Genomic DNA, 23,179 nt, shown 5'->3' with positions numbered 1-23,179 from the left:
TAGGCAAATGTTATTTATTTATTTATTTATTTAAAAAAAAAAAAGTGTAAGCTGGAACTATTTAGGCTATATTATTTATTTAACTAAATAATATAATATAAATAATAAAAAATATATATAATATAAAACCTATGCAATGCAGTGCCTTAATTGAGTTCAAAGTCTATCATTATCATAAATAAATTAAATCAAATATTGTTATACATAAGCCTACTGTTGTGGCATCAAAAAAGGCCCTTTAAAGTTAAAAGCCTTTATCAGACCTCAATTACAATTCTACCAAAAACTTCATACCCCTCCCCATGCATATCTCATCTCATTTTCTTTGCTGTTTTATTTTTGCCTTCATGAGTTTTGTTATCTTTTTGAATAATTTGAACGAAGAAAAGCGCCAGGGAAACTGTAAACATGAAAGCTTTATTTATAAAGCTGCTGAATTTAATTGTTTGACTCACTGAGTAGGCTATAAATGACTGAAACCTGTTGACCCCCTCACTCTAAACTACACTACCCAGGATGCAAAACGTCGTCAAGAAGGGAAGTCTAATTCTAAGCCGCTTGGATAAAAAAAGCTAACAGCTGAAGTATTGTATTACACCAGAGGAACCTGACTACCCTTTAATAGGACAAGGGCGACACAAAGTAACCCGACTGGTCACGCTCTTTAAATCTCTGAGATATGACGCGGAAATTAAGGGCACCGATATTTGATTTGACACTAGAAATTTTACTCTCAAGTTATGCCAGAAGACGCAGCGTGGAGTGCGAGCTGTAAGGAGCCTCTATGGATTTAAACTTTAAGTAATGTTTTATGTTCTTTTTGCCATCCTGATCGACCTTTTGAATTATGGATCGACTCAACGGCATACGACTGTTGACTGGAGCGCGGCGTAACAGGTCGTAATGCCGCACTATTGGACTGTGCCTAACAGGTGCTTAGACATTTCTGGGTTTAAATCAAAGGCAGTTAAGGCACGTATGAGCTGACATCATATATTTTATGGCAAACAACACGAAATAGCTACAGTTCCATAAATATTAAGTTTAATTAAAATTTATTTAGAATGAATATGTAAGGTTTATGTTATTTTTGCTGGACTGAAGGAGGGGAAAGATCTGGGATTTATTAATGCTGTGGCAAGAAATTACAAGAAATATGTAGTGATCCATTATGTTGACATGTCAGGAATCATGTCATGGATCATGCCATAGCACTGTTACCACAGACTTGGGCCCTTTTACTCACATTATGAATAATACTGCTTCATTTGGATACTGATGGGTGTTTGTGCAGCCAGTCTGAAGAGCCTCAACCATGGGATGTGTACAGAGTGTAAAACTCAAGCCAAGTTTTCATGAGAACATCACAGTCCTGGAACTGCAAGCCTCCATTGATCCTAGTCCAACTGTTATCGATGAGTCATCTAATGTGGTTTTACGTTACCGCACGCCTTACTTCAGGGCATCAGCTCAGGTGCAGGTGCCACCCATGCTTTGCAAAGAGATCTGGACTGTCGGCTGGATCCAGGCTTGCAATCAAATGGATTTCTTCAATATATATGGGAATGAAGGAGTGTAAGTGTGTTCATTGTGTAATAATATAAATAGATATGCTGAATACTATTGCCTTTTTAGTGCCTTTATTGTTTTGGGCCCCTATACCTTTTTAAAAAAAAAGAAAAAAAAAAGTGGAAATTGTTGTGCATGAATCCCTAATCTAGAGACTGATATTCACTGAATACTGTCAACACTCTTAAAAAAATAAAGGTTCATCAATGTCATCAATTGTTCCATGAAGAACCTTTAACATCCAAGGACCCTTTCCACTGTACTAAAGTTTTGTTATAGTGGAAAAAGGTTCTTATGATTATTTAAATATTCTTCACACTGAGAAAAAAAGAGATTATTTTCACAGAAAGCTTCTAGAATTGTCCTTCTATTGCATCACGAAAACCCCCTTTTGGAACTTACATTTTTTTACAGTTCATTCGCAAGTGAAAAAAGTAAGAAAGCACGAAACAAAGATGAGAATAAATTTGCAACTACAAATTTGCAAAACAATTTTGAATAAAAGTCAATGCATGTTATGTTTTACTGTTGTATATAAATACCATTTAGTCACATTATTGTATCAAAAACATAGAAATACTTGAAAATAGTAGAAAAGGTTGATCTCGACTAAAATCATTCTCACCTTTTGCCCCATCTACTGTGGTGGTTTAGAGTGCAGTAAAATACTGTAAAAATGAACTGCATGAGCTAAATGATCTCAGATACTTTCTTCATAGGTGGCATGATGCTGCTGAAAAACTATGTACAACTATTTCTCAGGATGTTCGTGATGTTTGTGGTCCAGCTTCCTGGGATTGTTTCCTCAACAGCAGAAAAGTTGAACACACCCCTAGAAGGACAAAGGCTTATTCTTTACCAGCGTCTATTTCTACTAAGATTACGTATTCACATCTTTTAATCAACAATTACAGGGTTGTTAATTGTAAGAATATCTTGTAGATCTTAGTACCTTCTTTTTTTGCAACTCTTACACACAAATACTCGTTACTGTTTTTTTTTTTTTTTTTATTCCATAGATTGGGTGGAAAATAATTGGTTGAAATACTTATACATCACTGATGCAAGAGTGTATCACTCACCATATCATATAAACAACTTATATAAGTGTCATCTTCCCTCTTTAGATCCAGCTGGGAGCTCCCAGAGTTGAGATGTGGGCAGATTCAGGCCATCAGTGATTCAGACGGTGTGAATTACCCCTGGTACGGCTGCACCACTGAGATGTACACAATAGTGGGCCCAACTAAGAAGAGCACCAAACTCACTGTCAGCATGAACGACAACTTCTGTCCAAGTGTGACGTGGAGTGTCCCAGTGGGCACCACTAGCAGTCCCCCTCTCCTGAGCTCCATCCAGAGGGACCAACGCTTCACCACCTGGCTGGTGGCCATGAACGAAACCACAGCTGAAATGGTGCTACTCCGAACCATCCGCTGGAGGATGCAGCTCCGCATTAAAGTGGATCCAAAGAAGCCTCTGGGTCAAAGAGCCACAGTTATGGAGCCAGTGATCCAGGAGCAGCCTCAAGTCCTAGTTAGGAACGAACTCATCCCAACAAACGCCTTGCTTAAGCCTAATGCCAATGATGCCCAGGTTCTAATGTGGCGGCCTAGAAATGGGAAGCCCATTGTGGTCATCCCCCCAAAATACCATGAAGGATATTTCCTTCCATCTTAACTTAAAATGATTCAATATTGCTCAGTTAATTGAAGTATGGCATGGAGTGAGTGAGAATGCAATTAAACAGGGCTACTAATTTAAAGTTTTAAAGAAACAAAAGTATTATTTGTGTATTTACTGATTGTTAATGTGCTGTTTAAGGACACACATTTATCATATTGTGTACTGTTTTGTTTTTAGATATTTCAATATTTGTAATTTTTAAGACAAAACTGCATGTGGCCTTTGCATACTTTGCTATATGGACTTGAAAAGTGGCCTTATAAAACCAATTATTATGAACTAAACTAAAATCATTTGTTCGTTCAGTATGAGCTGATTATTAAATGTATAAATGGTATATTTATTTTTAGTCCGGTGTGGCCAAAGTTTTGTTGCCTTATATTTTGTGCAATTACAGGAAACACATTTGCAAATGTCACTTGTGTGCATGGCCTCTTACAGAATGTTCTCTGGACTAGAACTGTGAATAATTTAATTGTCTTCTCATGTTTTAAGAGGCAGCTTTTCAGGGGCACAAGCTGTGTTTCAGGTACTTCATCTCTCAAATGTTTTTTTTTTTTTAGATGTGGAGAACATTTAGGTGCTAGATAAGGTGGAAACTACAATAAAATCATTGTGCCACTGTTTTTTCACAGTCTGGGTTTTGTCTATTAGGCCTATTCAAAACTTCACTAAAGGGCAGACAGCTTAATTCTAGCTTTGCTTGTCAGTTTAAATAATATCTACATTTATTATATAGCATTTGAACTTCATATTACTGATACTAGTTGATGACTATGACCAATAATTGTATCTGAATCCTCAAAGCTTTGTTCTTTGTTTGAGAGTTTCCTCTCAATAGGGACCATATGACCTGATTCTAAAATACTCCAAGTTGCCCTATTTTTTACTCTTATGTATTCATTAAATCTCAAAAGTCTTGTATCTACAGAGACTATCTGGACATCCTTATTTGTCACATTGTTTAGTATTATCACTGTAAATATGAGCCAACAAGTGAGAGCAGGGGTTCTAAATATTCAGATCATCTAGTTTTAGGGTTCTGAACTCTATAGCCATCGAGGTCCACTTTCCAGAGTTTAGTGCCAACCTTAGTTAAATGTACCAGTAACTTTTAGTTATCCTGAAGACCTTCATTAGCTTGTTCAGGTGTGTTTGATTAAGGTTGAGGGTCAGAGTTGAGAACCCCTAGAAAATCGAAATATTTGTATTAATGAGAACGGCATTATAGGGAAAAGTGCTAAACTTTAAATGTGTGAGGAAATGGAAGTATTAGTGACAAATCTTTTCCTCTGTACAGTATAAATGAAGCACGTGACAGAACCCTTTAAAGGTTCTATATAGAACCTTTTCTTCTAAAGGCCAATTCAAACTGCACTGACAGACACATCGTGTTGGACAGACAGCAACAGACACACGTTGTCGTGTTTTGTCGGATCAGTGTGTTATTCCTGTTGGCTGTGTGTGTTGGTCTGCGTTTGACGGTGCAGTGTGCATTGGCCTTTAGGAAGCCAGTTCCCTTTAACTGTTTTAAAGGAGTCATAATGTTGTGTTACCTTGGATACCCAATGCTCTATTATAGTCTTTCAGGCACTTCTAAAAAAGAAAAGTGGAAAAAAAAATCAACACAGAGCCCCTCAGACCCTTATTTCTAAAGGCATTATTGTCTCGCGAGATCTGATGCGATGTTTTGGCTGTCGTGGACGGTCATTATAATAATGCAAATGAGGGGCGCGTTGATTGGTCGTAGAAAAAATACACCATTTCCAGATACATTCTTACAGAAGCCCCACTAACTGAAAGCTATTTTCAAACTGCATGTTTTGCATGAGTTTGGCTAATAATGTTTAGTGGTATATTGTTTTCATACTTGCATTTAAACAGTTTTAGCCACTAAGCATGGACTCCTGTACCGTCACTACTGTAGCTGCTAGTGTAGAACAAAGTGGAAAGATGTGGCTAGCATTCGTAGAGTCCATTCCCCGTGTTTACCTCGAAGGTAACGTTACATACAATAGCCGCATTAGCAGTTAGCTGCTATTTGTTAACCACAGTAGAGCAATAAAAACACAGTCTTACCTTTTCAATTTCTGGCAAGTCCCTGATGGTTGGGATGGCACCTTTTCCCAAACGGAGCTTCGAGGCCAAGTTCGCCTGATATTGCCCCAAATTTGTAAATGATTCCGGTGTAAAATGTTTAGCGCACACACCTAACGATACGCCACTTGAAAGAGTTGTTGGGACAGCGTCATTAAAAATTAATTTCCTCCACTGTTCCCTGATAGTTTCGTCCGTTTTTGGTAGATAAAACACATTTGCATGTTGTTTGTGGCAGTCAACCACAGAGCATCTCAGGTGTGCACTCGGTTTCTCCATCTTTCTCGAGTCGACTAAACTGAATCTGAGGGGGAGAGGGGGAGAGGGGCGGGCTTCCCGCGGCATAGGTTTGCGGTGTCCATATTTGGTATATCCTCCCCCGTCTTGACGTCAAGAGGGGGAAGAAATCAAAATCTCGTTTTTTCGTGCGCGTGCACGTGGCCTATTTTACAAACCCTGAGGTAAACAAACGCTTCACTTTTAAATATCGGCTTCCCGGCCAGTGTACAATCATTATGCAATCATAACATACATTGATTCTCGTGGAAAAGTGAAATTTCTACATTATGACTCCTTTAATTATATTGTAATTCAAATATTGCAGCCACGTGTTTGCTTTCTACAGTCCTGCTAAAAAGAAAAGATACTTCAAATAAGAAAGATCATGATATACATCTCTGAATTATACATGGGTTTAGTGATTCTTTGTGCTCTTGCACTGTGACTGCCCCTTCCTTTCATATATTCTATTGTTATGAGGCACACACACACACACACACACACACACACACACACACACACACACACACCTGGAGAAACACTGGAACTCACTCAGTGCTGTTAAGAAAGTCAAAATGACATTGTCTGACCACCCGGATTTACAAATGATTCCTGAATGGAAGAAGCAATATATTAGCTATGAGGTGAGTTTGGTTTCATGCTCTTGGATATATTCTTCACACTTTCAACCTTTCAGAGATGTAGTACAATTGTAAGTGTAACTTAGCATGATTAATGAACCAAATAATGGAAAGCATTTTGTTTTTCAGACCCTGAAGTCTATGCTGAAACAGAAAGACAGGGTTAACCTCAGTTGTTATGGTAAGAGCATCAGCATATTGGTTGAATTCTAGTTATGTGAGAGTACTCCACTATCAAAATAACATTTCTTAGTCATTTGCATATTTGCATGAATTTTACACTGTTAAAATGAGTTTTAAAAAATGAATGATGTCAACTTAAGGCATATTTATGACCGTCATTAACTGTATAACCTCATAAATTATTCCCATTGGAATTAAATGCATGATAGATTTCTATGGCAGGTATCCTCACAATATCAAAGGTGAAGTAGGTCAAATGAATCATTAATAACTTTGCAAAGTTGAATGCTTAATGAGGGAAAGGATACACAGGGAGTTAGTGAATAATATCGTTTTTTTTATTTGCTTTGGTTCTATTTTCACAAGTAAGATTTTTTCAAAACTCCTAGTACAAAAATCCTAACTGATCACACTTGTAACACAGCTAGTCATTCTTTCCAAACGTGCACTTTTGATGATCTGTTGTCATATTAGTACTAAGAGTTTTGAGAATGTGCACCTTTGTGAAAATAGTATCAAAACGAATAAAAACAAACTTTAAAAAAAGCTAATAAAAAAGATCTACCAGTAATAATGAGACCACTTTATAGGAAACAGTCAAAGGTCTGTGACAGGGGAATTCTTCACAAGCTGTGAGGAAGAGCTGAACAAGATTAACCTCTTCTATTCAGGTAGACAACTCTAAAGTACTTAGAGCAGATCATTTACAATAAATGTAGATATATATTACCTACTGCATTTCTATATTACAGAGAAACTATCAGAAGCTCACAACAGACTGGAAACATTTGGGATCGTAGCTCAGGATGTTTCTGGATCCAAAGTTCAAGGAGATAATTGTGTCATCAGAACTTCCTCAACTATCAAAAGAAAAAACACCAATATAAAACAAATAAAAATGGCAGTTTGTGAGCTCTACCTGAGCCTGGCCTATCTGCAAAAATACCAGGTGGTCACACACACACACACACACACACACACACACACACACACACACACACACACACACACACACACACACACACACACAAGAAAGTTTGGGGTTAGTAAGATTTTTTACATGTTTATGAAAGAGTCTCTTATGCTCAGAGAGGCTGCATTAATATGATCAAAAATCACTAAAACTAGCAAGATTGTGAAATATTATCATAATTTTAAATAACTGTAAAATGTAAAAACATTTCTTATTATAATCATCACAGTGCTGTTTTGTAGAAACTGATATTCCACAAAAAATTCTATTTCTATTCTATTTATTTGCTGAATAGAAAGTTCAAAAGAAAAGCATTTGTATTTTATAGAAATCTTTTGTAACATTATAAATGTCTTTACTATCATTTACTTTACTTTACTGTCATAAAAAAAGAAATCGTATTGACCACAAACTTTTGAAAGGTAGTATATCAGTTGTCCTTAATGACTGGAGTGGTATAAAATTATTTTCATTGTGCATATACATTGTTGTGCTGGATTGTTTCCTAGGAATTGAATTACAAATGTTTCTGCAAGATCACCATGAAGTACGATTCAAAGTTTGCTTCTGAACATGGCCAAAAATGGAGAAATGAGAGGCTTGACACATCTCTGCTCAACACAGACAGAGGCAAATGTGAACATCTCAGGTCTAAACTGGAGGTGAGAATGCAGGACTGTAACTGTTCCTTTAGTTCATTTCATTCATTACAGAACATCCAGTCTCTGGATCAGTAAACTGAATGTAATTCTACAGACGTTTATGATTCAGCTGGAGGGGGGTGACAAACTGAGAGCAATGAAAAGACTTGAAGTCCCAGTAATGGACAAAACACCGGTAAGACATGTGTCACGTGTGAATATGATCCTGATCCTGAATGAAACAAGTGGCTCTGAATCAGCAGGAAAAATGCAAACAGACTAAGACTATTTATGAAAAGCAGACATTAAAATAAAATAACTGGCTTTAAAGGTTGTATTATTACCAAAACAAAGGATTAAAAGTTTTTAAGTTTAAGCTTAAGTTTTTACTGTACTGTTACAGAACACACACAAAAATTTTTTTTTTTTTTTTTCATCCTGATATCATCCATTATGCTTTTAGTTAAATATTACCTAAACGTTTTTCTTCATACTTAGGCTTAATAATGGAGAATTAATCTACAGAGGTATGGAATAATCTGCATCCTCCATCATGATATGTTCATGATGTTGAAGTCCACTGAAGTCAATTTAGTCAAAATTTTATATAGAAAGAAATGGAAGATACAGTAGACAAACAGTGCATTTTTTGAAGCCTCTTATAGTCTTTTTTCTTCTGTACAAAGAAAGTCGGAGTGTGGATAATGTTTCGGATTGGCTTTGTTTGTGGCCTCATCCTGGCCCTCCTTACCATTTTAACTTTCAGAGGTTAGTAAATTTACAACCTCTATCCTACTATTTCCCTTAACAATTAACCAATTAATCACGTAACCAATCTATAACAATGGCATATAATTTCCAATATCTAGCTATGAGGGTCTCCATTCTATTATTAACCATTACTATGTGTGCAAAAATATAATTATGATAGAATGGATTTCAAGTCATATCTATTTGCCAGTGCATGTACTAACGTCCAATTGTTAACTTGTCTTGAAAGTGTTCAATGAAACAGACCTGGAGCTTCTGAAGCCTCAGCTGAAGCTTTACAAGGGAAGTTCCCTGCTGATTGAGTTTTTGTTCCTGATTGGACTGAACCTGTACTGCTTTAATACTTCCGCAATAAATCACAAGCTCATCTTTGGACTAGATCCCAGAGACCACCTCTCGTGCTACCATATTTTTGAGGTGAGTTGTGAAATCATTTATTTGAGTTTGTTTAGCACTCTTATGATTACTGTGCTGAGGCCTCATATATTTGACTGTGTAATGCAGATGGCCGGGGTTCTGACTGTGTGCTGGTGCGCTAGTGTACTGGCTAGTCTTCATCCTCCTGTGCTGTCAATCCCACAGCAGCTCCACCCACTACTTTTTCACAGCTTGCTCCTGTTTCTGCTACTAAACCCCTTCTCCATATTTCATGCTCAGGCTCGTCGCTGGCTCATGGTCACAATGGTAAGATATGACTAAGATAAGATTAATGCAGGGCATATTTACTTGTGTAGCGAGTCCCAGACAGACTGTTAGTCTGTGTTTATGTGGTGGAAAACTTTCAGTGACTCTCTCTGCAGGTTGCATCGATAGTTCGATTAGCCAGTATAGGTGCTGACAAATGTCTTGAGTGAGTCACTGAACAATTAATTCAACCGATTTGTTCAAAACAATTCATTAAGGAATGAAACAAGTGACTTTGGGTGCTTCTCATTTCTAATTTGTTCATCCTTGTTTCCTTTCCTCGAGAGGCAGCTCCACTCCGCTTAGTATGCAAGGGAAAGCTGCAAGGAAAGAAAATGAGGACAGAGGAATCGAAGGAAAGCTTATTTGTATATTGGAATATTCTTGATCATTCGAGCGTCACTTCAAAGCGTCATTGCTGTGCTCATGTTGTTGAAGTTTGGTTATTTAAATACATTTTTAAGAATGTTTATTTAAACTGCAAAGGAAAAGCATAAATTAAAATGATTGTGACAGATGTGAAGGGGAAGGAGAATTTGCATAGGACACACCTGTGCATCCTCGCTTATAGCTCCTCTGGAAGCTTCCTCACTCCTCATGCCTCGCCTCCTCATAGTGCAGTTAGAGGATTGAGATGTCCTTCAAGATGGCTTTCTTTGATCGGTTTCCAGGTCACAGGAAACAAGGAAGCATCAATTTGAGTATTGAGAAGCACTCTTTCTTTACGAGTGAGTCGTTGAATCATTTATCCAACTGATTCGTTTAAAAACATGAATTTATTCAGGAACAAAACACCATTACTGTGTTCTAATTATAAGTTACTAATTACATTTTAATTATATATTACAATAAATAATATGTTCTAACCATATATTGTTACTCATTTACATAATTCATTTGTTACATAGAAACATGTAAGCAAATGAATTGCTTGTCCCAAAACACTGCTTGTTGAACCAGCTTCACCAGCTCTGGTTTGCTTGAGAACAGCATGACTATGCTGGTCCACCAGCTAAACCAGCACTAACCAGCATAAACTAGCCTGGACCAGCATGGAATTCATGCTGGTTTGCTGCATTTTTCAGTAGTTTGTTATCATAGTATTTTAACTTATTAATCATGAACAAACTAGTTTGTAGCACAAATAGTTTTACCATTTACTGCACTTTTCTATTCCTATAGTTATAGCGGCTGATGAATCTGAGGTTGCATGCGTTTATAGAATGCATCCTTATTTTGCAAAGCAGAAGAAGCCAACCTTGGCAGACATTTTAATGTTTGTGTTGAAAGTTTGTCTGTATTAATAACTAGGGGAGATATGTTGTCAACTATAGTGCCTTGCTGTATCTTTTCTGTAAAATGTTTTGCAATAGCACATATTTTATCAGCAGTGGTCTCTAGAGAATGCATCATCATACACAATGTCATCATTTATACATTAAAATACCCATATCACAGTGTAAGGTCTTGGCAGCCCCCTTCCAGCCTGTGGGCTTTTCAGAATGCTGGCTAGCTGATCAATTCAACAGTCTAAGCCCTCTGTTCCTTGGCTTGAGGGATCTGCTGTGCTTCTATCAGATCAACTGGAGAGATATGTGGTCTGACAGCCCTCCATCCGCAGGTAAGAGCTAAGAGCTCTAATTGCTACTGAATTTGTGTATTATATTATATTATATTATATTATATTATATTATATTATATTATATTATATTATATTATATTATATTATATTATATTGCATTATATTATATTATATTATATTATATTATTTTATTTAACATTGTCAATAGATAAAAAAACAACTAATCAATCACACCTAACATTAAAGATTTTAATATATTTTTATATTGTAATAATTTCACATTTCATCTCCAAATTAATGTAGAAACAACATAAAGACAGTAGCCTATATTTAATGGCATTTTTTTTAATGAAAGAAGGCCAGTATCACCGATGCCAATACTGCTACTGATGTCTCTATGAAATTATTATTTTTTTCTCTATTTTAGCAATTAATTATAGACATTCAGCATTACAGTATAATTAATTGAAAGCTATACATTTTAACATTTATTTGGCTTTAACAACTTTTAATTCAAGTGAACTTAAAATAATCTTTACAAAAACCCTTTACAGTAAATGTTGCATTTACTTATGTCCTTTAATATATCAGGGCTCAATATTTTCTGTTGACCCAGTCAGACCAGTACAGAAGAAGATTTTTTTAGGTAGGTCAAACAGGTAGGATATATACAGAAATTTAATAAAGTTATCAAACACTGCACAGTCTTCACAGCATAAATTATAAATAAAATACTGATTAATCCTTATTAAAGCAACAAAAGTTATTTGGTCAAGAGCAGTGAGTGAATTTCTCTTTTTCTTTTGGTCTTTGATTATCCTTAATGACAAACATCTGCAGGTTTATTAGGCTGCTGTCACTTTAAGACCTGCAGCACACGCATCCCATTTTCAAAAAAAAAATTTACATTCATTTAAAACTTCATTTAACTAATTTAAGACTGTGCTTGCGAGAATACTTAACAAAACGGGCATTTTGGCAAAAAAGTGTGTGTCCGTTCCAGCACTGTCTGAAGCGGCTTTTTGTGTGCACGAGTCGTGTGTGTGTCAGTCACACAGACAGGAGATTCACAGATGCGCGCCAGTACTGCACTGCTTTCTCTTTAGTGTCTTATCGAGCTTGAATGGTTTAAAAGCTTTTGCATGAATAAGATGTGGTCATATAATGTAATGCTAGACAAAGGATGACGGGAAAAAAATAATTGTTAATTGTTAATAGTTATTTGTTATATATTTTTAACGCGTTAAAATGAAAAATATTAATCGCATGCGTTAAAGCGTTAATTTTGACATCACTAATTATATTATATTATATGGCAGGATTGAAAATATTGATTTCTCAATTTCTCATTTTCTCATTCTCAAACCACCAATATTAGTATTTAAATCTCAAGCATTGATCAATGTTGTTTTCAGTTGATGCATGCACTTAAACTACTTCTTTATTTGTAGTGCGCCTCCTGCCTGAACAGAACCATCAGCACCTTGGTAACAAGGGGAAATACAAGCTTATGCTAAACCTTTGTTGAGTTAGTTAAAGGGGTGGTTCAGGATTTTCGACATCGGACCTCATTTTCAAGTGAGCCTGGTTGTTATTCATCAGTGGAGACAGTTTTCAAAAAAATTCATCCAGTCCTTACTTTTGGATAGTTCGCCGGTGCTAGGCTAGCGCGAGTCAACGGTGCACGCGTTAGCCTGCCATTAAAAACAGTTTTACCCACTCCACAGTACACCAAAAGCAAATAAATTATAACGCCAGACTATCGATGTAAATGTCTGTTGAGAGAATAATGTTAGAAATCAAACTACCCTTTCATCACATTGCATTAGTTATAATTTGTTCCCTGTATTTATAAGCAGTCTACAGCAGCAGCGGAGTTATATTTGGTTACCTAGGAAACCGAGAGAGCCACGGTCCACATAACTATCACGCAAGTGTATTTACCTGCCGCTGACAATGTGATGAAAGGGTAGTTTGATTTCTAACATTATTCTCTCGACAGACATTTACATCGATAGTCTGGCGTTATAATTTATTTGCTTTTGGTGTACTGTGGAGTGGGTAAAACTGTTTTTAATGGCAGGCTAACGCGTGCACCGTTGACTCGCGCTAGCCTAGCATAGGCGAACTATCCAAAAGTAAGGACTGGATGAATTTTTTTGAAAACTGTCTCCACTGATGAATAACAACCAGGCTCACTTGAAAATGAGGTCCGATGTCGAAAATCCTGAACCACCCCTTTAAATGTGCAATACTTGCAATGCCTTAGCCGTTGAATGAGCGTCCAGATACAATCTCAGGAGAAAGTCTTGGTGGTTCAGTAGTTTGATGGTGGTTAAGTTGCAATCAAGTTCTTCCGGATTTAATGAAGACATGACGAACTTGCGATTTTAGCCTGACTCTGTAGTTGTCGGGAGAGAGGAAAGTTACGACATGGGTTGATGTGTTGAGGCCCTGCCAGCCCGGCTCTGACTGGATGTCTCCAGTCTTTTCACGCAAACAACAACCAGAAGAAGAAGGAAGAGTGAAGAGGTCACTGAGATAGTGCCCTTTAACTTCCGCAGAGGTCACACCTCTAGAGTTTGGCTTGACCAATGAAAAAGGTGTATTTTTCAAGCGGGAAAATTTTCTATGTTTGGAAGCTAACTCAATTGCATGATCAGTGTGAGCTGGCAGTTTGTCCCTTTATGCTCTGATTAATATAACAAGCATACAATGCATGCTATAAGGAAGTGATATACAGGAAATAGCGTTCAACACTACATTAAATAGGAGGGTAGGCAGAGCCTGCAGCAGCCTCGAACACTATTTTCTTCATCGGCGTGTTTCAATGAAGCTTCAGTATTTAAAGTGTTTCCCCATGTCAGTTACTGACGCACTGTCGAGTGAACCGAACTCAAAAAGGAAAGGCAGAATTGGAGAAAGAAACTGGAGTAGAAACATAATTTTGTCATTTAAAAGTTATTATTATAAAAACTGCCTTATGTACAACTTAAATGTTTGTTATTTTAAGCTGTAATTTTATAGCAGTGTACTAACTGACAGGATTCCATGTTATATCCAAACGAATCGAATAGATATAGATATAGAATATAGATTCGATATAGAATCGAATTGAATCGAAAACAGAATTTAATTGATATGCAAGCTTGTGAATTAACTTAAATCATAAAATTTGTATCAGTGCCAAGACATATTGTATTATGTACTGTGCTGTGAATGGAACACAAGAGTATGCTGTCATATTTAAAGTTTCCTTGTAGTCAATAATTGTATCCCTTAAAACTCATATTTGATCACCAAAATTACATATTTAAATTCTTAATGCCTTAAAATAGCTTGAATGTAACTCTACACCCTTGCCTCATTTAGTATACGCAGTTCTATGAATATGCAAATTAGCCCCGCCCCCACTCTTGACCATCACACATTTACGTGATTGGTTACAATGTAGTTTGTGACGTCAGAAACACCAGCGATTTCAAAACGCTTTTTTGAGACTGTCTTTGGGTCATTGCTGTTTTAAAGCTGCAGTCCGTAGCTTTTTTTGGGTTAAAAATTATCCAAAATAATTTTTTGAGCAAGTACATAACCAGCCAGTGTTCAAAACTATCTGCTGTAGCTCGATTCAAATGGTAAGCTTGTAATAATGTTTTTAATTCCAGTGGTACTGGTGGATTTCCGCGGGAAATTCGAGCATGTCTTTGCGTCATTACGTCACATCTGTGCACATACAGGAGTCTCGGCTAGTAGGCTATATTGTGTGTGAGGATGTTGGTGGTGGAGATGTATAGCCTTTTCTCACAGCACTTAATATAATTACACTTAGCAATTTGATGGCGGATCCAGAAAGGTTCAAACGACCATCACCAGTGACAACTGGAGATTCACCCACTGAGAAGAAAAAAAAGAGACTGCAACCGGGCCCATGCGAAAACAAGGAAAAATATCTGAAGGGCATTAAATGTAGTCACGCAATGCTGATGTTGTTAACATTAACAATTTGAGAACAAAGTATAATTTGCACGGTTTGACGTGATATGAAAAGCAATCGTTAGATTTAATTGGCGCGATTTACTGCAATGCTTTTTTCCCCTTAGTTGGTCAGAACAAAAGTGGATGTTATACTTACTTGTTTAGACGACATTTTCCGGTGAAAATTCTTATGTTGGTCATACTTCCAAAAAGTAGAATCTGTGATTGCGAATGACAGTATCCACACACCACCAGCGTGGTGATTGACAGCCGCACATTCTCCTCAAAACATTGGATTCATCTGCGCTGTGCCATGCCGAGGCACAACGCACATACAGCTGCTAATTCCGCTAATAACTGCAATTGCAGATTTCGAACAGAGATGGCGACAAAGAGGAAAAACTGTGGACTGCAGCTTTAAGGAGAAAATACTCCAAAATGGTGTTGACTTATGCATTTGCACTTGGCTTGTCTTAAATCATATTAAAAACACCACATAGACATATAAACAACATTAAATACTTGATTTTCACCACAGGGGGACTTTAAGTAAAAAAAAAAACTTTAAGTAAAAAATGTTTTAAGTAAAATGAAGTTTTAGGACAGAACTACTTCAACCTCAAACCTCTTTTTATTCCTGTGATGTTTTTTAGTTGAGATTTTCTTCTGTTTGTTACAGTGAGTCTGGACTGTGGACAGTATAGTATGGCTGTAACCTGTCTGATCCAGTGTTTTCCACCATGGCTTAGATTTGCACAATGCCTGAGGTGCTTCTGGGACACTGGCCACTCACTACATCTCCTGAATGCAGGAAAATACTTCACTGTGTTTCTTATGGTCACATTCGCCGGCCTCTATAACATGGCTAGGGGTACACAACCAAATAAATAGGTAGCATTTAGGATTCTTGAAAATGTTATGATCCTCAGTCTATTTGTGTGTATATGTGTAATAGAGAGATCTGCCCTGCTTGTGGAAGGGAGGATATACCTGTACATATGGGCCGTGGCTACCTGTATGGGTGTTCTAGTTACAGTGAGTTGGGATTTAAGGATGGACTGGGGATTACTTCAGGGAAACGGCCTGCTAAAAGACGAGTTGGTGTACTCTCAACAGGTAAGCTAGTATAAAAATTATAACATAATTTGAACTGGCCCTCCGACTGAGCCTGGTTTCTCCTAAGTTTTTTTTTTTCTCTATTCTGTCACCTGATAGAGTTTGGATTCCTTGCCACTGTCAACATGAAGACTTTTTTTTTTTTTTTTACTGCTTTATAGATGAAATGTACTTATTTAATTGATGATCGTTACAATGGAACTGAATCAACACTAAACGGACTTCATCTGAACAACAGCCGAAATATTTTACTCTTTCATATTTATATTCTAACAATGATAAATCAGTGGTAGATGATGAAACAGAGTTAGGAGAATTTTGTGAGGGATGGGGCACTGCTACGACTTTGTGCGGGCTGTATTGTTTCCAAGGTGACAGATTGGCAAATCTCTCCAGGATTGTGGCTAGTTAACAAGAACAACAACAACAAAAAAGAATCAAGCATTTTCCACCGATTGAAAACCTAATAGGAATGTCTTTAAATGTTTATTTTAGGTTATATACTGGTTATATATACTGCATGTTGATTGTACATTTGATAGTTACATCAGCACATGCTAGTTAACATGATATTTATGTCAAGTCAAGTCACCTTTATTTATATAGCGCTTTTTACAATACAGATTGCATCAAAGCAGCTTCACAGTGATAACATGAAAATATTACAACAAAGTTTGTTTCTAGAAGAAAATTGCGTCATCGTCCACCTTAAGGCAGATCAATAATATTGTTGAATATTAAATGTCCCCAACTAATCAAGCCAAAAGCCAAGGCAATTGTTATGCAAACACACTGTGTTAGTTTACTAGATATTTCAATTAACTTGTAATTAACATGTTTGTATATAGTACAAAATAAAAATGTAAAGTTCTGCTAACTTGATCTATGAGTTATTTAACTTAAAAAACTTGAGTAAGTTTAGGCTACTTAAATGTTTTGAGTTAATCAGCATCCACAAATGTTTTGAATATTCTGAATTTATCAGGTTTTACAGTGTTACAGTGATTTTGAAGTATAACAGTGACTGTAAAGTATATTTAAATAGGATAGGCATATTTTGAGGTTTGGTATTAATGCTAGTTTTTGGGCTAGTTTAATTAGGCTTTTTTTGATTGGCCAAAGGGCTGATTTTGTTACACAGATCTGGCAACCCTGTTAAGACAGCAGTCCTTATTGACTTTCACTATATTGAAAATAGTGACTATGATATTATTTAAACATTCACCTTTTAGTTAGTGAATAATGAATAATATACATTTTTGGTAAATCTTTCCTTCAATGTATGCACAAGCCCACACATTAAACAGGTATTTGGCAGTAGTAAAACATTTAGCAGTAGTGATACTGTTTACTAAACCCTTCTGCTATCACTATTTAAGATCAAGCATTACTCGGTCAAATTGACCATATAACAGCTCAAAGTCACATTTTGTTGAGCATGATTTAGTCTGTTTGGTGACAGTGAAAGCCTTTATCACTGGCATCTCATGAAGGTTCAGGTTGAAAAGGTGCCACTAAATGAATCTCTTTTAGAGGGTATAAGGGGTCAAACTGTCCTGCAACTGCTCTTATTGAGAGATGTGCTCTTGCAGTTGTACTACTATGCAGCCATGCTGGCGGATGTGCTGTTGCGGGTCTCCTGGGCTATAAATATCCTCCTGACTCAGATGAAGGATTCATCTGCAGCTGCCACTGCAAGTGCCCTGCTGGCACCACTGGAAGTCCTCAGGTTCGATTTCAGTCACACGCTCTAAGCAACTTGTAATCCAGGATGATCAGCGCAAATTACATTTTGCTATAATTTAATTTTAACGGTGGCTGCTGACTCATAGGAAAAATATTCAGTATTAGATTGTACTTTGAGCAATCTCATTTTAGGAAAGGTTATCTGATTATTTAGCAGAATATTTCTTATTTGGTGTATTCTTTTTCTTAATTCTTTCTTTCTGTTCAACCAGACGTTGTATTTGGAATCTCTTTCGGCTAGAGAACGAGCAGCTGAAGAACTGTGAGAAATGTTGTGCTGTTCGTGATTTCTGGAACATCTGGAGGCATCTGGAAAAGGATCAGAATGTGATGTATAAAGACCATAACAAAATCACCACACATGGCACAATATGCTGTTTACCTTTCCCAAATCAGAGGTTATTGTCTGGGACAGCTGCTGAATCTGTTCCATCTTAGCAGTGTTTGTTTGCTTGTTTAATAATTCAAAGAACATAGTCAATGATATCTGAAAATGAACAATGTTGTTCTTTTGCAGGGTAAAGAAGGCAAAACTGCCTGCTGGGGGAACAGATGCAGAGATTCGTCCATGTATTTAAGGAAGAAAATCTGTCTGTATGGAAATGAACAAAATTCATTTGAGATAGTTGTGCACTGCAGGTAGGCAAATGAGATGTTAGATAAGAAAATGATAATCCTATCAACCATACTTAATTCTATAATTATCTCTGTAGCCTATATCTAGACCTCACTGAGACATTTCACATGTATTGTATTTTCTGCATTCAAGTAAAACTGATGTTTTCATGTTTTATCTATTAAATCAATTTCACTGTAATGAAGCAAAAGCCCTTTTTTATCAAACAATAATGGTGACCAAATAGGCATAACCTAATTATCCCTCAAAATAATCCTTTCCTTTATTTCACTTCCAAAAACAATCATACAATCGTGTTTCAAATGTCCAGACCAGCTGATATGCAGAAAAAAACGGGAAAAAAAGAACAAAAAAACAAAAAAACAGGCAAGCATTTACTATACAGCAGCTTGAGAACAAGAGAGATTAAAAAGCTTGAGAGGGAAAACTGAGAGTCCAGGCTACTCTCTAGAGAACTGTTGTTCTCTGTTCAGCTTCCCTTACTGTACTGAACTCAGCAGTCCCACAGTCAGCTTTGTACATAGCAACCCCACTGTCCGACTGGAGTTAAAGCAGTATAGTTGATTTCTGAAGCATGTAAGTTGTGTTATATTAAGGAGAGCCTTTGTCCTTCACTTGTTTTTGCCATGCAGAAGTCCATAATCCATTTGTTTCTGTAATTGGCAAGACTATTTAGTCAGAAATGCCAGAGCTTGTGCATCACATGCATTCATAAAAAAACGCACTGCCGATTGCCTTAATGTACTGAGCTTGAATATGTGCCTGCATTTACGTATGCTAAGTGGCTCCATGAAAGAACCTTACAATGTCTTATACAGTCATGCTCAGATGTTTGCAAACCCCTTGGGGAATCAGACATTTATCATTTTTTTTGAAAAATAAGATAAAAAATCCTATTTTATTTTATTTTATTTTATTTACTGCTCTGAAGAAGCTGCATAACACATATTTATGTTTTTATAGGAAAAAATAATAACTTAAATTACACAAAATATCCTATTCAGATGTTCGCATACCTTTGATTCTTGATATTGTGTGTTGCCTCAAGCATCACAGTTTTGCACAAGTCCCTAAATTGTCCATAGTGGCAAAACTGGATCTCAAAATTAGATTTCCAATGTAGGGAAAAACTCAAATGTGCAGAGCATGCTGGGAAACCAAATAACTTACGGGACCTGGAGGCTTTGTCAAAGAACAGTTTCACTGCTCAGGACAAACCATACTCATGCACAACTATCACAAAAGTCTACAAACACTCATTGATGCTTGAGGCAATATATGATATTAAAAACCAAGGGTATGTACATTTTTGAAAAAGATCAGTTATTGTTTTTCAGTTTATTTAGTTAATATGTCTTGTGGAATATGTGTAAATATATGTCAGATAGCTTCATAAGGACAGTAATAAATTAAAAACATTTTGTAGACTATGCAAGGGGAAGGGAAAATTGTGAGCACAACTGTATTTAATGCAGACGTTCTTCAGTATATCCTGGAACATTTTTTTTTATATGTCCAGATTTCATGATCATGCAGCTTTAATTTAATGTTCAGTGGCATGGGAGATTTGCCTTTATTGATAGTGATCCTTTTTGGTGTGAGAAGCTGCAGACCAGTTTTTAAATCGTATGAAGTAGAAGTCACTGATCCTCTTTAAGTGGTCTCTGTCTGTTCTGTTCCTCTTTCTGTGATCTGGGGCTGCTGGATGCCCGCTCTTTTTCCCCTTTCTTGCTGGCTGGGTTGAGAGCGAGCACACTGGCTGCTCTCTCGGGACTCTCCGGAAGCCTTTCAACTTCCTGCGGGTTGTCGGACTCTTTGGCTCGGCCTGGCTCAGTCTTGGCTGCTTCACCTTTTTGGGACCTCTCTTCCATATTGAAGTGAGAGCCATTCCTCAGTGTCTCTCTGCAGTCTCCATAGAGATGCTGCTCCAGAGTCAGATTTGACGCTGCCAGGTGTTTGAACTCTGACTCAAAGGGAAAGCCACCACCTGGATGGGTGGCTCCTTCCACCTGGCTGAGGACCGCAGTCCCCCTGTACACCTCGATCGCCTCTGGAAGCATGGACTTGATCTTCGGGAGCCAGCGCTTGCGAACTCTCCGGGCATTGGTGCACATGTCTGCGGCAATCACATTCATCTCACTTTCTTTGAAGTTAGGGGCAAAGTTCTGACAGTAGACTAATGACAAAACAGAGAGAAAGAAAAAACAGGAATATCAATGCTTCCAGTCAGCATTAAACCTATTTCAGTTCAATTTCAATGTGACATTTCCAAATGAAACAGTAGACAAGTTTGTGAGGTGTAACTGATTGGTTCATGAAAAGTGGAGATTGGAGGCAAGGAAAGATTTGATGAAAGATGAAAGCAAAGCTTTTTTGGAGCAAAGTAAACTATGGAATCAGCACACTAAGACCAGGCACACATACAAAATATGGTCAATTTTGTTTGCTTTAACATCACTCACGTTTCACTGTGTTGAGTATGCGGCTGTCCAGTGGTTTGCGATTTGGATCACAGTTGGAGGAACGTATTCCAGTCCCACAGCTGTCAGCAAGTGTATTCCTGCAGTCAAAATACCATAGTCAACCACTGGAGGGCACACACACAAAATTTTTCCAAAACACCATGCGGCCCCTACAGTTATCAAACACAATATACTGAAACATTTGAATATGAGGACATCTCTGCTTGGTTATTTTTACTGCAGAACTGAGCTCTTAGTATTTCAGACATTCTACAGATACACATACATGCTTGTTACACATTTGTAATGTTTCAGACCTGTCAAAAAAAGCAGCTAGAAGGCGTCTCAGCAGGACTTTGTGCTTGACCCCAGCACAGAGGTGACAGTTCATCAGCTGTCCACGAGTCATGAAGACACCAGATCCTTTCACAACACCAACAACAGAAAAACAAGGAGACCTTAGCTCTGAATCAGTGAATCAAATGACTCAGTCTGAACTGATAAATAATTCAGATGGACATGGAGTTTCAGACAGGCTGGTATTATTCAGGCCTCACCTCCAATCAGCTCTAGTCTCTCTCCAGGGTCGCCCTCTGTGTAAAGAGCAGGATGGCAACGGTAGCCGATCTGGCTGATGAGTCCGGCAGGCAGAGCCTCTCTGTCTCCTCCCAACAGCACACAGAAACGGTTCTCCAAGGACAGAGGCAGGGAGGACACCTCCATCTTCTCTTGCACTGGGAAGAGACACAAAAGATCACACTCACAGGAATGAATCTTGAGCTGCAACGGAGCGAAAGAGAAGTCCATTAAACGACATTTACTGCTATAGATCCCAGACGAGCCCCCAAAGATCTTTCCGTTTGTCAGGCTTTCGTACGAGTCGTCTTCAAAGTCCTCCTCCTCGTTTTGGTGTGAAGTTGGGCTGTCTGTGGTCGGGAGGCTAGAGGCACCGGGGCTGGCATGATCTCGGGTCGAGTGCTCGTAAGCATGCATCACGGGTATGATCCCGTTCACACCTCCACTGGTGTAGAAAAGAGTCCCATTCCTTAAAGATCTGCCCCTAGGTCCCCTATCCTCATCTGAGTGCTTTAGCTCTCCATTCCGAGCACACACCGGGGTCTCCAACTTTTCTTCCTTGATCTTGCAGAGAGTTGTGGGCTGGTCGCCTAGCAACAGGGAGGAGTTGTTGTTATTTGGGCTAGGGGGATCGTCTGTGGCAGATGTCTGTGAGTCGCAGTACGGAGCACTGGCCTTGAACATGAGGTCCATTCCCCGCTCCACGATGTTCTGGATTTGAAGATAGCCTGCGGTGTACATGACCATCAGCTGATCGCTGGCACTCACCGTCATCCGGCCCGTGTAGCAGAATGACAGAATCTGCTGGAAGCAGGATGGGGCCACAGATGAGGGCAACTCAAAGAGTGTCTGGGCACTACCGCTGAACAGATCACGGAAGTATAGGCTGCTGGCTGCTAAAACGGCGCGATGGGCCTTGAAGGCCTGTCCATTGACCATAATGGCCACATCGCAGTGCTGGCCCAGCAGCCGCTGTTCGTTCAGGCTGTCCAGAACAGTGCTGCCAAAGTTTGGAATCTCCATGTGCAAGAGTTGAGACATCATGCCCGTTTCAGATCTCTGGAAAATACAGGATGTTCTCACCAGACATCTAAGACAGAAAAAAGTCAAAATGAAGGTGGACCGGCTTGATGAGGTAACAAACAGAAAATTACTACATTCAAAAGTCACACAATGTTTATCTGGTGCAGACACAGCAGAAAAATGCGACAGAAATGCTGCACAGCAACTCCCTTGGTAAACAGCTCTCTTCACCCCAACATTACTAGAGTCTCCATGTTTGGCAACTCAGCATAAGCTTGCCTGGAGTATTCAAAAGAAGCTGAAAAGTGACCCACAAACCCACCCGCCCACCCTCCCTCTCCACCCCGCCACTACCTGACCTCTATAGCAGAATCTTCCGAGATGAGAGAGAGAGAATGCGGGCAGGCTCCTCAAAGCAGCTCAGCATGAGGAAATGTAGCTTGAGAAGCAGAGAGATACGTCTCAATCCGTCCTCTTCCTCCTCGCACAGGACTGAATCAGAGAGAGGGAAAGCAAGCGTCTGTGTGCAATCGATGCA

At 38.2% G+C, this 23,179-nt stretch overlaps 3 protein-coding genes across 4 annotated transcripts; 2 read left to right on the top strand and 1 right to left on the bottom strand.

Annotated features, from left to right (window-relative positions):
- The first annotated feature begins 494 nt into the window (after positions 1–494).
- fam78aa (family with sequence similarity 78 member Aa) lies at positions 495–3,881 on the top strand. The gene is made up of 2 exons (XM_084413897.1): positions 495–1,575; positions 2,697–3,881. The coding sequence occupies exons 1-2, from the start codon at positions 1,316–1,318 to the stop codon at positions 3,247–3,249; spliced, it is 813 nt and encodes a 270-aa protein (XP_084270023.1). The 5' UTR covers positions 495–1,315; the 3' UTR covers positions 3,250–3,881.
- Positions 3,882–6,270: 2,389 nt separating this feature from the next.
- LOC311293737 (xenotropic and polytropic retrovirus receptor 1 homolog) lies at positions 6,271–18,381 on the top strand (the record flags this gene model as incomplete). The annotated part of the gene is made up of 11 exons (XM_084414227.1): positions 6,271–6,275; positions 7,086–7,126; positions 7,208–7,404; positions 7,938–8,106; positions 9,070–9,257; positions 9,345–9,524; positions 10,983–11,145; positions 15,761–15,952; positions 16,037–16,197; positions 17,790–17,926; positions 18,156–18,381. 11 exons carry the CDS (start codon positions 6,271–6,273, stop codon positions 18,379–18,381), a joined length of 1,659 nt encoding a protein of 552 aa, XP_084270353.1.
- Positions 18,382–18,675: 294 nt separating this feature from the next.
- On the bottom strand, positions 18,676–23,179 carry nacc2l (NACC family member 2-like). 2 transcript variants are annotated; one of them, XM_084414883.1, is made up of 6 exons: positions 23,001–23,179; positions 21,864–22,708; positions 21,600–21,776; positions 21,360–21,465; positions 21,043–21,140; positions 18,676–20,756 (listed from the first exon to the last, which is right to left on the bottom strand). In XM_084414883.1, exons 2-6 carry the CDS (start codon positions 22,660–22,662, stop codon positions 20,221–20,223), a joined length of 1,716 nt encoding a protein of 571 aa, XP_084271009.1. In that variant the 5' UTR covers positions 22,663–22,708; positions 23,001–23,179; the 3' UTR covers positions 18,676–20,220. The 2 variants fall into 2 exon arrangements, with proteins under 2 accessions (XP_084271009.1, XP_084271008.1); XM_084414882.1 differs by having other exon boundaries at positions 21,600–22,708.

This window comes from Rutilus rutilus (genome assembly GCF_951802725.1).
Source record: "Rutilus rutilus genome assembly, chromosome: 7".
Taxonomy (NCBI): domain Eukaryota; kingdom Metazoa; phylum Chordata; class Actinopteri; order Cypriniformes; family Leuciscidae; genus Rutilus; species Rutilus rutilus.
This window is presented reverse-complemented; position numbering and strand designations above follow the sequence as displayed.